We start from the raw sequence: 14,311 nt of genomic DNA, 5'->3' as shown, positions 1-14,311 counted from the left end.
AATTTTGTCACTATAATATGTACTTACCGTTATTTAATAAAAGTTCTATACATTTTTTAATGCATATTTTCTTGTTACTTTAAAATGTTTTTCACATATTCCACATATTTGGAACATATATTAAACTTTTAGGGAATGTTTTCAACATATTTTACTCATATTTCAGACATATATATGCACATATTTCAGTCAAAACAGGAACATATAATCCGGTCTTTAGTTATAATAGATTAATTTATTTATAAGAAAAGAAAAGTACATATTTTTCCAGTTGTAGACTTTTTTTAGATAAACTTACAAGTGTACCTTTTAACGTGAAAAACACAAATATTCTCATTTGAAAGCTGTATAATTATTTAAACAATCTTTATTTAAACAAATTAAAAGTTTTTGTTATAATAAATAAATAAATTTATTATAACAAAACAAAAACAACTTTGACATTTAACAATGCGTTAGTTAGATGGCTCTACTCGAGTTACTTAAGAACAAAAAAAGATTAAAGAAAATTGCTCTATGAGAAGCCGAGAAAATGCATTTTTTTAACGTATACCGTTTTTGAACTTTGAAATTACATTTTCTCCAACCTAATTTTTGATTGGAATTTAGCTATTTTTGGCAGTTTTCATTCGTAATATCGATAGTTTTTATTATAATAATATATGTTATGAGTATTTTAAAGATATGAAAATTGATGTGGAGAAAGAGGACCGAAACAAAAAGGTCATGGTTCGAATATTATGATCCTATTTTTTATATCTTTGCTGTAAATTCCGGTCAACTTTGACCGATTGTATCTCAGGAACCATTCATCACAATTAAACGTTTTTTCTTTTAAAAGAAGCGTCCTGCCGCTTTTTTTTCCAATACCGTTTTCATGATTTGATTTAATTTAATTTAATATTTCTCGAGATATTCTATTTGTTTATAAGCCAAAAAATTGTTTATAATTTTAAAATATTCCTGAGGCCGCTTAAATAGACCAATTTCAATTCTGTAAAGTACATTAGATAGGTACAGTGTCTTTTTATACAAAAATCATAGTTATTCTTATGTATCATAATTGTTGTGGGTATTTATAGCGACCGTAAATTTTTAATTAACAATTCAATTGTTGCTAAACTGTTCATTCAATTTCCATCGGCTTCTGGAATTATAATCTATACGAAAAGAGCTTTTCTATTGCTAAGTTATTTAATTATTGATAAACAATTACTTATCTAAAATTTTAGTTGAAAATTAAAGATTTTGTTGGAAAAACCCGCATTTTCCGGGGAAAATTTTTGTCAAATAAAATCGGGAAAACACGTCTTTATGCAGAATTTAATTACGGTGAATTTATATTTGGGTGTTTTTGGTGTAAAGTTAAAATCTTTGGAGTTATAGAGCAAAAATTGAAAAAAAAACGATTTTCGGGCGCCATTTTGTTTATAAAAAAAGTAGTACACTATCTGCAGACTTTGCATATCTATATTATTAATATATACAATCATACGATTCGATTCTATTCATACGGTAAATAACTTTTCCCAAAAATGGCATATTCTCCGATAATCTGCTCAGACTATTTGTATTGACACTGACCGCTGCCTCATTAATTGCATCTTTTATTGACCTCCACATGCATTCTACGCTTCCGTGTTCTGCTGTATGTTCTAGTTTTTCATTAATAATTTCTTCGTATATTATTTGTTCATTTTCTGTACGTAATCTCATTGGCTTATCATATTTTTGTATTCTTTTGTTCCGGCGGATCGGTACCAATTGTCTTATCCATATTCCTACCAGAGAGTGGTCTGAATCCATATCAGGTGCTCTGTATGTCCTCACCTTTGTATGCAATTTTCTTCATCTTTCTCAACTAAAACATGGTCACTTTGGTTGACTGTATTCCCATCTGGAGATCTCCATGTACCTTTGTGAATGTTTTTTCATTGGAAATATGTGCTCTTTATTATTAGTCCCTTTTCTTTAGCAAAATCCACTAGGAAGTAGCCATTTTCGTTTGTCTCTGTATGTAAGCTGTGTTTTCCTATTGTGGGGAACAATAGTTCCTCCCTACTTATTTTAGCATTAGCGTCTCCCACGACAATCTTCATATCGTACTTGGGAATAGCTTCACATACTTGGTCTAGTGTGCTATAAAATTGCTCTTTTATTTCTATTTCTTTTTTTTTTTCTAAGGGTGCATGTATATTTACAAACGATATCTTTTGGAATTTACCTTTTAGCCTGAGGGTGCATAGTCTATCCGATACTGCTTTAAAATCTACAACAGTTTCTTTCAATTTCTTACTTATCAGAAAACCTGTGCCCAATATTCTGTTGTTACCTCCACTGTTAAAGAATATATAGCCATCTATTTCCTGACTGCTCTGTCCAAGTTGTTTAGTCTCTTGTAGAGCCACCAACTCAAATTTATATTTTTTGGCTTCGTTTACTAGGTACTTCAGTTTTCCTTCCTGGAATGATCCTCTATATTCCGCGCCGCTATTTTACCTAGTTTTTATTTATTGTCATTATCTCGTTGATTGTTTTTTGATTCTCGTTTCCGTTTTCTTTGCCGGGTCATCTTTGTTGGGTCTTCTAGTACTGCATTCAATTCTAGTTTTTTGAAATGTCTTCCTTTATTCTTTCCAGCTGCTCCTTTTCTTGATTCCATTTCCATAATTCATTGTTTATTGTCAGTCTTTGGTATCCTGTTGTTGTGCTATTTCCTTTGATTTTCTGTTCCTTAGCAATTCTTATTTTGGCCTGTATTTATCTTTCGTCCTTCGTCAGATCATCATTTATGTATATTCTTTCTCTCAGTTGTTTGAGCTTCATCTTATTTTGCATTACTTTGGCCTTTTCTGTCTTGCTATCCATCTCTACCCATGTATATTTTGTCTCCCAGCTTTCTTGCTTCATTAATTTTACTTTTACTCGCATTTCTTTTAATGGGAATAATATAAACTGTTATATTTTTAATAATTACTAAATGAGATAGGGTATGGTTGAATGCTCGAATATTTGAATTTTATTAAATCTTGCCCAAGTATACTTTTGCTCTCAGAGCATCATCAGAGGCATTTCGTCAGAAAGGAAGACATCCCGAAATATCATAGACATATGCTTAAAATTAATGAGAAAACTAACAAATAACACACATAGAACAAACAGATTAAAATTTAAATTCTGGTACCTACATTGTTCGAAGTTAGAGGTACCGTGACAGTAATTTCGCGTTGTTTACCGGATGGTGAAGAGTGAATTCTCGACTTAGCACAATGATAGGGTATTTTTATTTTGCAAACTATGTAAGAGTTCAATGTTCAATGTTGTTAAAATGGGGCGATACTACTTTTTATTTTCCAAATTATTACTTAGATTAGAAATATTTTATAAATTTGCTTTGTTAATATAATATTTTTGACATATACGTCTAGTTTTAGCCAATCCTTATTGTTGAAAACCTTAGCATATTATTTCTTTAAAGGACCCCGCAGGTGCTCTGAAACTTTGGGTTCTGGTAGTCCTTGATGTGTAGAACAAAAAACTCAATGGCCGCATAGCTCCAAAATATCATGGTTTTAAGATATAAGCCTCTGAAGTTATAGGTACAGTGAGGACGTTTGAGTTGGAATAAATTCATTTTCTCGAGAATGGGCGACTCTGGAGATAAATTACAAATTAAGTCGATTTTTAATTTTTAAATTATAATTTTTTGGCATATATATCATACTAGTGACGTTATCCATCTGGACGTGATGGCGAAAAATCGATGATTTTTTTAAATAAGAATAGGGGTCGTGTGATAGCTCATTTGAAAGGTTATTAAATTCTCTATTCAATAATATAAACAATAACAATATTATTTATAAAGGGTGCCCAAACAATTTTTTGAATTAAATTAATTGAGATAAAAAGAAGAATGTATATAATTTATTTAATTCGAAATACATTTTACTGTTGTCCGAAACCAGGAAAAAATGTTATTTGATAAATAAATATTGTTTTTCGCTTAAATTCAATATTAAAGCTGCCACCCACCTGGCTCTTGGCAGTTTGAACATTTAATTTAAGCGAAAAGGGGTCGTGTGATAGCTCATTTGAAAAGTTATTTAATTCTCTATTCACTAATATAAACATTAACATAATTATGTATACAGGGTGCCCAACATTTTTATTTTTGAATTAAATTAATTGAGACGAAAAGAAGAATGTATATAATTTATTTAATTCGAAATACATTTTACTGCTGCCAGAAAACAGAAAAAAATGTTAATTTCCAAAATAAACATTGCTTTTCGCTTAATTTAAATGTATAAACTGCTAAGCGGCAGGTGGGTGACAGCTTTAATATTGAATTTAAGCGAAAAACAATATTTATTTATCAAATAAACATTTTTTCCTGTTTTCGGACAACAGGAAAATGTATTTCGAATTAAATAAATTATATACATTCTTCTTTTTGTCTCAATTAATTTAATTCAAAAAATTTTTTTGGGCACCCTGTATAAATAATTATGTTAATGTTTATATTATTGAATATGGAATTGAATAACCTTTCAAATGAGGTATCACACGACCCCTATTCTTATTTCAAAAAATCATCGATTGCGCCATCACGCCCAAATGGATGACGTCACTAGTATGATATATATGCCAAAAAATTATAATTTAAAAATAAAAATCGACCTGATTTGTAATTTATCTCCAGAGTCACCCATTCTCGAGAAAATGAATTTATTCCAACTCAAACGTCCTCACTGTACCTATAACTTCAGAGGCTTATATCTTAAAACCATGATTTTTTGGAGCTATGCGCCCATTTAGTTTTTTGTTCTACACATCAAGGACTACCAGAACCCAAAGTTTCAGAGCATTTGACAGAGAGCCATTTCCCATAAGGTTTCTGCGGGGTTCTTTTCGTATTCTTGTTTCTTTGGCTGTCTGTTACAATAATAATTCCTATGCTACTATAAATATATATTTAAGACATACATGTGAAGAGTTTTATTGCCTTTAATAAATTTAAATTTTCAGATGGTATTGCAAGAGCTGGAGCTGCAGGTTTTAACGAATTAAGGAATGCTGTTTTTGCTAAAGTTGCTCAGCATTCTATTAGGAAAATTGCGAAAAATGTGTTCATTCACTTACATAATCTAGACCTAACATTTCACTTACAAAGACAAACAGGTAAATATAAAGAATGTTCCAAATGTTGTTCTGAAGCTATTTTCTTGTGACATTTTTGCAATTAACTAGTTTTGATGGGAAATACGCCACAATTTTACTAAAAAAATTATTTTATTAACGTTTCGACGCCCAAATCGGGTGTCGTTGTCAAAATACAAAAAATATTAATGAATTAAACAAAAATGTTGTTGCTTAGTAAAAAAATTCTTCTAATAATTTATTTAATCTGACTCATTTATATCGGCAATTCAGACATATATTATACATTTTAAAGTATAAGACTTTAAAATGATATTGCCAATATTTATGAGTTGCGTTCCTGGGACGACTTTATTGAAAGATAGTTCATTCGATTACATGAAATCAACCCCAACTCAAGAATATCCGTCACAAAAAAATCATTTTCATCATGTGCTCTGTCTTGTGCAATCAAACATGTGCTCTGTCTTTAAAAAGACAACCACATGCAATGGTGACAGTAAAATTCTCGCGCTAGATATTCCATAGTAAACGTTAATAAAATCATTTTTTTAGTAAGATTGTGGCTTATTTCCCATCAAAACTAGTTCATGTTCCAAATGTTTTTATTCAAATATGTTTGGAAAACTGTTTAAAGAAATATCAAAACATCGTACATTATACATTTTGTCGTTTAATAACAAGTCAATTTATTTTAAGGTGCCCTTTCCAAAACAATCGATAGAGGTTCAAGAGGAATAAATTTTGTATTGTCAGCTATGGTTTTCAACGTAGTTCCAACAATGTTTGAATTGGCCTTGGTTTCATCTATTCTTGGAATTAAATGTGGTGCTATGTTTGCAGGTAATATTGCTTATTTTATAATTTATTTATAATATACAAGCTAACTATTAGTATTACTACACATTAAAACTATTCTAGTAAAGATTATTTCAGAAAGAGGCTTTACTTTTTGACACAAAACAAATCAAATGCAGGTATGGTATTCATTTGGACAAAATGAAGACAGATTCCATACTACTATGCTGATCTCGTAAGCACAAACACAGTATCCACAAAAATTATACATATCGCACCTTGACTTTGTTAGTGTCATAACCCTGAAATCGCAAACTTTTCAGGGGAGCAAGAACAAGATTTTATGTGAACTCTTCATGTTTTTTCTGCAACTTCACTATACATGGTGTCCAAAAACTCTACCGACAGCGACAAATGAATACAGGAGATGCTTTATATAATTTTAATACAATTTAACCCAATTCACCTAGTCCGTTTCCCAATGCTTTCTGAGGAAACTAGAGCTATTTGAAGATGGCGTCTTGTAATTAGTTTTTCTTAAATACCTCCAGAACGCTTCTATTTAGAAAAACAAAATCTGATACGTCTATTTATCTTCCACAGATAAATCGGTTACATCCATTGCGAATTTCTAGTACCGGTCATAGGCGTCCGTTTTGAGTAGGGCAACGGGTATTTTGTCGCATAATTTTTTTGTCTTTAATTTTTAAGCATTTTTGACTATGATTTATTAAATTGTCATGTATTCTAGTGCTAAAAGGTACTCTTGCTTTAAGTCGATAGGATACACCGTTTTCTAGAAAAATCAATTTGAAAATTTTTCGTTTTTTGAATTTCAAAAAAAAAAAATTTGGAAAAACTATTTAGAAAAACTAAAACTGGTACGTTTATTAATTTACATTGCAGAGATGAGTCGATTTCATTATGAGGTATTTTAGTATTAAAAGTTACTCTTGCTTTAAATTGGTAAAATAAACCGTTTTTTTTAACATTGTTTTCAATTTTTTCTCAAATTCAAAAAACGAAAAATTTTTAAATTTATTTTTTTAGAAAACGGTGTGTCCTACCGACTTAAATAAGCAAGAGTACCTTTTAGTACTAGAATATCCCACAATTTAATAATCCAGAGTGAAACATGCTTAAAAGTTAAAGACAAAAAAGTTATGCGATAAAATAACCGTTGCCCTACCCAAAGCGTACGACTATGACCGGTGCTAGAAATTCGCAATGGATGGAGTCGATTTATCTATGGAAAATAAATATGCGTGTCAATTTTCGTTTTTCTAACTAGAAGCGTTCTGAAGGTATTTAAGAAAAACTAATTACAAGACACCATCTTCAAAGAGCTCTAGCTCACTTAGGAAGCATTTTCGGACTAGGTGAATTGGGTTAAAATTATCTGAGCTCAATGGTACCTAGAGCATGAAACATTGGATATTTTAAATATCCATGTTTAATTTCACATTTGACTTCTATGTTCTTATGACGGATTAATTGTAAAGGGTTTTTACTCACATATTTTTTACTTTGGTGGTTAGCATGTTAGATTCACGTGAGTATAACCTATAACTTTTAAAATCGTAGTCAAAATTTTAAATACTTTGCATTATCTTATCAGGTTATACACATTTTAGGTAAACACTGATGATGATCGGTCATCCGATCGAAAACTAGTTCTGTTCTGTGATCTAGCCCTTTATAGGGATTTTAACAAATATACCTTTTGTAAAGGATTTTATGGTTTTTTTAGTTAATTTTTCCTCGCAGCGTATGATAAAGTTCTGCGCACTTAGCATGACATGATTTCTCCGAAGTAATTATTATCAAAACAAACAGATAAGTGGAAGAAGGTTGGCCGTGTTTATATTACGAAATATATTCGTTACTCAACGCTTTAAACCTCTCAATAAATTAACTGTTTTGAATACAGGGTGTACACAAAACACAACAATTAATACAATATTTAAATGGCTCGAACAGTTCTTTATCCGTGCGACATCATTTAAAGCTTACGAAATATGTCGCAAATTTACTCCACGCAACAGCAAGTGACAGAAAGTGGCTACTGCTCCGATCATTGATTATATTATAAAATAATAGAATGTAAAATGATAGTTTTGCTTTAAAATTTTGGTGCAGAATTACAGCTACATTTGAAGTAGCTTAATAAATTCTTATAATAACATTAGTGATTAGATAAAAGGCATAATCGAAAAAAAAAATCAATAACATGTTTTCTTTTGTCATTTCTTTCACTTTTGCGGAAACTTAAACAAAACCATCCCTTAACTGTGTGAATGAGGTTAACTTTGTATGTAAATTTTTGGCAAAATAAAATACACTTATACTTGCCATCAAATTTTTGCTGAAAACAATTCTATTACAAAGTTATTTGTATTTGAATGGCGTCCTTAAGAGTCGAGAGGTAAACATACTGATTAGCAGGTATAATAATTACAGGGGCAATATATTAACATCTATTATTTTCTACCTGTGCCGGAAACTTAACTATACCACTCAAATATAAATGACTTTGTAATAAGCTTAAGATTAAGGTTTCCTGCACTAATTTGATGGCAAGTATACCATAAAATTTTAAGCTGAAATATAAAATTAGTTGTGAACATAACTGTTTGTGTAATATAAATAACTTCTAAATGCAAAACAGGACAAAAAAACAGCCAAAAATCCAACAAACTGACATATGACAGCCACAAGTAAACAAACCAGAAACGTCACAAATTGTACTTAAAATCTGAAAACGTCCCCAAGCATCTTTTTGTACCTACCATTTTGTAAAACCATCATTATTAGTTCTTCTCAAAAAAAATATAGATTATTGTATACAGATAGCTACTTAGCGAAAATGCAGCAACCATTTTTTTATAACTTGCCGCCGCATTTTTTCTAAGCAAACCCATTTACAGTGGAACCTCGATTATCCGTCTCTCTCAAAAACGCACGGCACAATAATTATTAAATTTGATGATAGTAGCCAACACTATTGATTATTTTACGTCGACTAAGAAATTCAGCCGTTGAAAAATGTGAAGTAACAATAAAACAAACAAAGATTTCGGAATATTTTAAATCAAATTGATGCGACTGTACTCCCTGTATCCCTCTTAAATTGTCAAATAAAACATACAAATACAATTTGAGAGTTATATGTACTATGAATTTTTAATTTTTTTAATGATCTGTTAACCGTCTTTTCGATTATCCGTCATACCCTTGGTCCGGTGCCCTGACGGATAATCGAGGTTCCACTGTATTTGATAAATATGAAATATTTTGTATATTTACCACAGAGTCAGTTTTCCATAAATTGAAACTTATTAATAAAAAAACCTTTACAGATGGGCAAGTTTTAAAATAAGGACTATGTACTTTGTAAAGTCAACCTAATATTTCTCTGTTTCATGTCGTGTGGAATTACTGCGTTTTTACTTACGAGAGCAGTATGCTGCATTGCTTATTACACTTGTTTTTTTCTTCATCTCAATCCCTTAACTTTTCTGAACTGCTGGTGTGACACGTTGTACAAAATTAATAAAAGAGCAATAGTACAGTCACTGAAGATTTTCACCTCCGATTTCGTTGAACGTCTATCGATTTTTACGAAAATTTGTGAGTAGTTAAAACATAACTCAAGAAACAAAATTGTTATAGTGCCAACTTGCGCTTTTATCCTCGGGGTGGATGCCACCCCTTCTCGGCGGTGAAAATTATTTTATTAAAAATTATCCCATAAATCGATAGAGGTACAAATTTTAAGCAAAATTTGTTAAATAAAGTTATTAGAATAAATCAATACTTTTTGAGGTAATAATAAAGATCAAAGATTTTAAATTTTTCGTGAAAAAATAAATAACTCAAAAACTATAAGTTTTTACAAAAAAAGTTATCATTCCTTTTAATATCAATTTAAAGTGAGTTATATGTAATTGAATGTATAACTTTTTCGGCGAGTACTCAAATCTGAGTATTCAAGCTTAAATAACGGGAAAATGATGCATTCTATAACATGAACTTACTCAACACTATTTGTCAAAGTACTCAGAAATCCCTATCAAATGAGCTTCAGAAGAAGTTGATAACATCAAAAGTAAGCAAGTTATGATGAAAAAGAGAACCCTTTCGAATTTTTTAGGAAAAAATGAAAAATAAAACATATAAAATAAAATTACTCAGAAATCCCTATCAAATGAGCTTCAGAAGAAGTTGACAACATCAAAATTAAGCAAGGTATGATAAAAAAGAGAATCCTTTCGAAATTTTTAAGAAGAAGTGAAAAATAAAACATACGGCATTTCCATAAAAAGTGAAATTTATAGTAATCCCTATAAGACCTTATTTATTTTAGCATAAGTCTATCTATGTAGGGATTTTTACAGCTGTCGCCGCCTTCCTTCTTTCAACCAACGTCTCCAGTCGTTTCTGTTCTGCGATTCTCCGTCTCTAAGGTGTCTCGTCTTTCCATGGCCTTGTCCACTTCATCCCTCCATGATCTTAACGGCCTACCTCTTCTTCTCTTTCCTAAAGGGGTCCAATCCGAAATCTTGGATATCCACCTTGTACGATCTGCTCTTCTCACATGTCCATACCAAATTAAACGTTTTTCTTCGATGTAGCTGAGAATGTCTTGTTCTAGTGACATTCTTCGTTTGATCTGCTCATTTCTAATGCGATCTGTTCGTGTTACTCTGCAGCTTCTTCTCATGAACTCCCTTTCAGTTGCTGTAATTTTGGACCTGTTTCGTTTGTTTATTACCCAATTCTCTAGCATAAGTTGATGTCTCTAGCTCTCTATTTAGCATAAGTAATGACTTCAAAAATTTTAACCAGTTTAGAATGCATATTTTTGAAAAATAAATATTTAAAAAAATCAGAATTTTTCAAAATTTCACAAAGTTCGTTTTTATTTTATAATAACTCCAAAAATGCTCGAATCAAAAAAAATGATTGAGAACCAAATTTTAGTTTTTTCTTTAGCAAATATTTTACTTTTTTATTATTTTTGTAGGATAAAAATTAACCGAGATTAACGTTTAAAGCCTAAATTTTACTGCGAGAACCATGTAACCGGGGCCCTTTAACCTTTAATTTAAAAAAAAATAAAGGATTTGAAAGATTAAATTTAATACGAATTTATAGCCTTGGAAATTGACTTTCAAATGGTTTTTAGATGAACCTGATATCATAAAAAAACGGAGTTATACTAAAAAAAAAACATTTGAAAAAAATTTGAAGCATAAATGTTGAAAAATTTTTGGACCATAAAATTTAATAATATCAACTTCTTCGGGAGCTCATTTGATAGATATTTCTGAGTAGGTAACAAATGTTTAGTAAGTATTGTTTTGACTTAATACTAAAAGATTTGGATTTACGTGCTTATTTTTTATAACCTCGTAATAATTTTCACCCCCAGGATAAAGGATCAGGTTGGCACCGTGTCACTTTTATTCCTTGAGGTATCCTCTGAACACTAACCAATTTTCATTAAAATCGATGAAGGTTCACCGAAATCTGAGGTAATAGCTCATATACATTCATTGACTGCACTACAATAATTAATTTTAGGAATTTCTTTGGGATGCGTTGGTGTGTATGCTATGTACACATTGTCAGTGACGCAGTGGAGGACAAAGTTCAGGGTTTACATGAATAAAGCTGAAAATGAAGCTGGAAATAAAGCCATAGATTCTTTAATCAATTATGAAACTGTTAAGGTAAATTTTTGATTTTCTGAACTCAATATTCAGTATTCCATATCAAGCTTTATGGACACTATTATTTTTATATGTATTTCAATAAATAATTTTTAGTATGTTTTTAGTATTTCAACAATGAAAAGTATGAAGCTGAACGATACGATTCTGCATTACAAAAATATGAATCTGCCAGTTTGAAGACAGCTTCTAGTTTAGCACTGTTAAATTTTGGACAAAATGCCATCTTCAGCGCCGCTCTTAGTGGGATTATGATTTTAGCAGCTAATGAAATTGTTAAAGGTACATCATATATTTAGAATTTTCTTATTGTTGCCGTTAAACATGTTTTTATTACTGAAAAGACGTGGCAGAATAACATTCCTTTTAGAGAAAAATATACAGCTTCGGCAAATTTTTAACTACCATAATATATACGTTATTCAGTGTGTGAGATACAGATAATACTTGTAAAGATAATGTTTGAATACGAATGAGACACAATCCACTTATGTTGTGGTGTGGATTGTTTCCACACTTCACTCAAGTAGAGAGTCTGGCATTTCAACAGTGTTGATATCTTTCTGTTATATCATTCCTTCAAAAATATTGAATGAACATTAATATTGCCCCAACAAAACTTAAATGAAGTAGTCATGTAACTGTTATTTTTTAAACGATTCCATCAATTACTTGATTTATTAACAAAGAACACTGCATTAAGGAATTGACCTCTCACGCTTGTTTCGGGCACTTGTCATATGACATATAATATTAATACATCTACGTTATTGGTATATACCAATTATACGTACGAAAGACGTATGACATAGATATATTAATATTATACGACATCTGGCCAATGGCCCGAAACAAAAGACTTCTCATTGGTTTTGGGCACTTGTTATATGTCATATAATATTAATATATCTAGGTCATGCGTTATTGGTATATACTATACCAATTATTCGTACCAAAGACGTACGGCATAGATATATTAATATTATACGACATATGACCAATGGCCCGAAACAAAAGATAAGCGATAAAAAGCCCTATTCAGTGTTCTTTGCTAATTAATCAGTAATTGATGTAATAGTGTAAAAAACAACAGTTACATGACTACTTCATTTAATTTTTTGTTGGGGCAATATTAATTTTCATTGTACATTCTACAATAAACATATTATTTTACACTCATATATCCGACTAATAGCTACTTTAGAAGAAATGATGTAACAGAAATATTCGCGGTGTGCAAGTACTTGGAAGGGAATTGAGAAACGATCGCGCGCGAATAGCGGAGAAATATTGCAACTTTCTTAAATAATTCATATTGTCAATTGAAATTGTCAAGTTGACGTACATTTCATATCTACTGTCATTGAAGAAGAAAAATTATATGTTGCTCCATAATATTGATATGATATGCAATTATTATATAAAAGTAAATTTAATTAATTGTATTTTGCTTGCAGTACTGCATTTTAATAACTAATTTTATTTACTACATACAATTGTTTACGTTTTATAAACATAACCTGAATCTTATTTTTTCTTCTTATTATTTTTTTGCACTATGGCCTTGACAATTATCCAGTAACCAGGACTAATATAATTGGCCAATATAATTAAAAGTGCGAATAAAGTTGCAGAGCGTAGAAATAGGTGTCGCTTTGCCGAACTTGCACGGTCCCAATAGCAACACTGTTTAAATGTCAGACTCGTTACTCCAACATGCGTGGATGTGGATTGTGTCTCACTCTCACTTTCCGCTGTGAGCTCGTAGGTAGAGGAGATATTTAAAAGTTCCTGAGCGGTAGTAGTGACAAGTCAATGAATATTTGCTGGAAATTTGACATAAATGTCAAAGTGATTAATTTAAAACATTGAAATTAAAAACATTAATAGGAAAAAATATTAGTTGGCCAAAACTGTGGCCTATATTTTACCTTAAATATACTTACGTTTTAAATACTGAAATTTGGTTTTTTAACATTTTATAATATAATTAATCTTTTAATCTAAGCGCCATCTATACGATAATTGTGAAAGTATTAGAAGTAGAAAAGAAGAAAACTTATATTTGCAGTCAACATGATAAGAAAAATCTTAAAAAAATAATCATACTGAATCATAAATTTTATACTTACTGATATTAATCATCGATTACAATCTAATTACTTCTTCGTAGTTGTAGATATTACACGATTAAATTTTCAACCGAAGTTGAACTTGTAATCGGCTAGTTGGCGATACCAACGAAGCTCACAGCGTATACCCTGTTTTTAAACTAGGAGGAACAATTCAAATTTACTACGCCGTAATGCTTGTTTGTAATTGGTTCAACCTCAGACACGTTTACTCCACTGTTATGAAATTTGGACACTATTGACATTTATCAAATCTTGACACGATTGGCATTTCATACGTTAATTAAGTTATGTCGACGATTTTTTGTGTTTGCTGCGTTATTCCTATTAGTACATTCATTCAAGCAATTCACCTCGCAATTCTAAAGGCCTTCATCGATTTGTTTGAAATTTTGACAGTAGCTCAAAAATGATGCAAATAACAAACCTGACTTGGTGCCAATGTATGCTTCCACCCAGGGGTGAATGCTACCCTTTCTCGGGGGT

At 30.8% G+C, this 14,311-nt stretch overlaps 1 protein-coding gene across 1 annotated transcript in view; it reads left to right on the top strand.

Annotated features, from left to right (window-relative positions):
- Nucleotides 1-14,311, top strand: part of LOC126890068 (iron-sulfur clusters transporter ABCB7, mitochondrial) — a 64,851-nt gene that overhangs the window by 25,793 nt on the left and 24,747 nt on the right. Inside the window, exons 3-6 of the mRNA XM_050658895.1 lie at nucleotides 5,029-5,181; nucleotides 5,860-6,003; nucleotides 11,545-11,693; nucleotides 11,801-11,975. Coding sequence (XP_050514852.1) covers nucleotides 5,029-5,181; nucleotides 5,860-6,003; nucleotides 11,545-11,693; nucleotides 11,801-11,975 — 621 coding nt within the window. The remainder of the gene's footprint in view (nucleotides 1-5,028; nucleotides 5,182-5,859; nucleotides 6,004-11,544; nucleotides 11,694-11,800; nucleotides 11,976-14,311) is intronic.

This window comes from Diabrotica virgifera, chromosome 8, assembly GCF_917563875.1.
Source record: "Diabrotica virgifera virgifera chromosome 8, PGI_DIABVI_V3a".
NCBI classification, from domain to species: domain Eukaryota; kingdom Metazoa; phylum Arthropoda; class Insecta; order Coleoptera; family Chrysomelidae; genus Diabrotica; species Diabrotica virgifera.
This window is presented reverse-complemented; position numbering and strand designations above follow the sequence as displayed.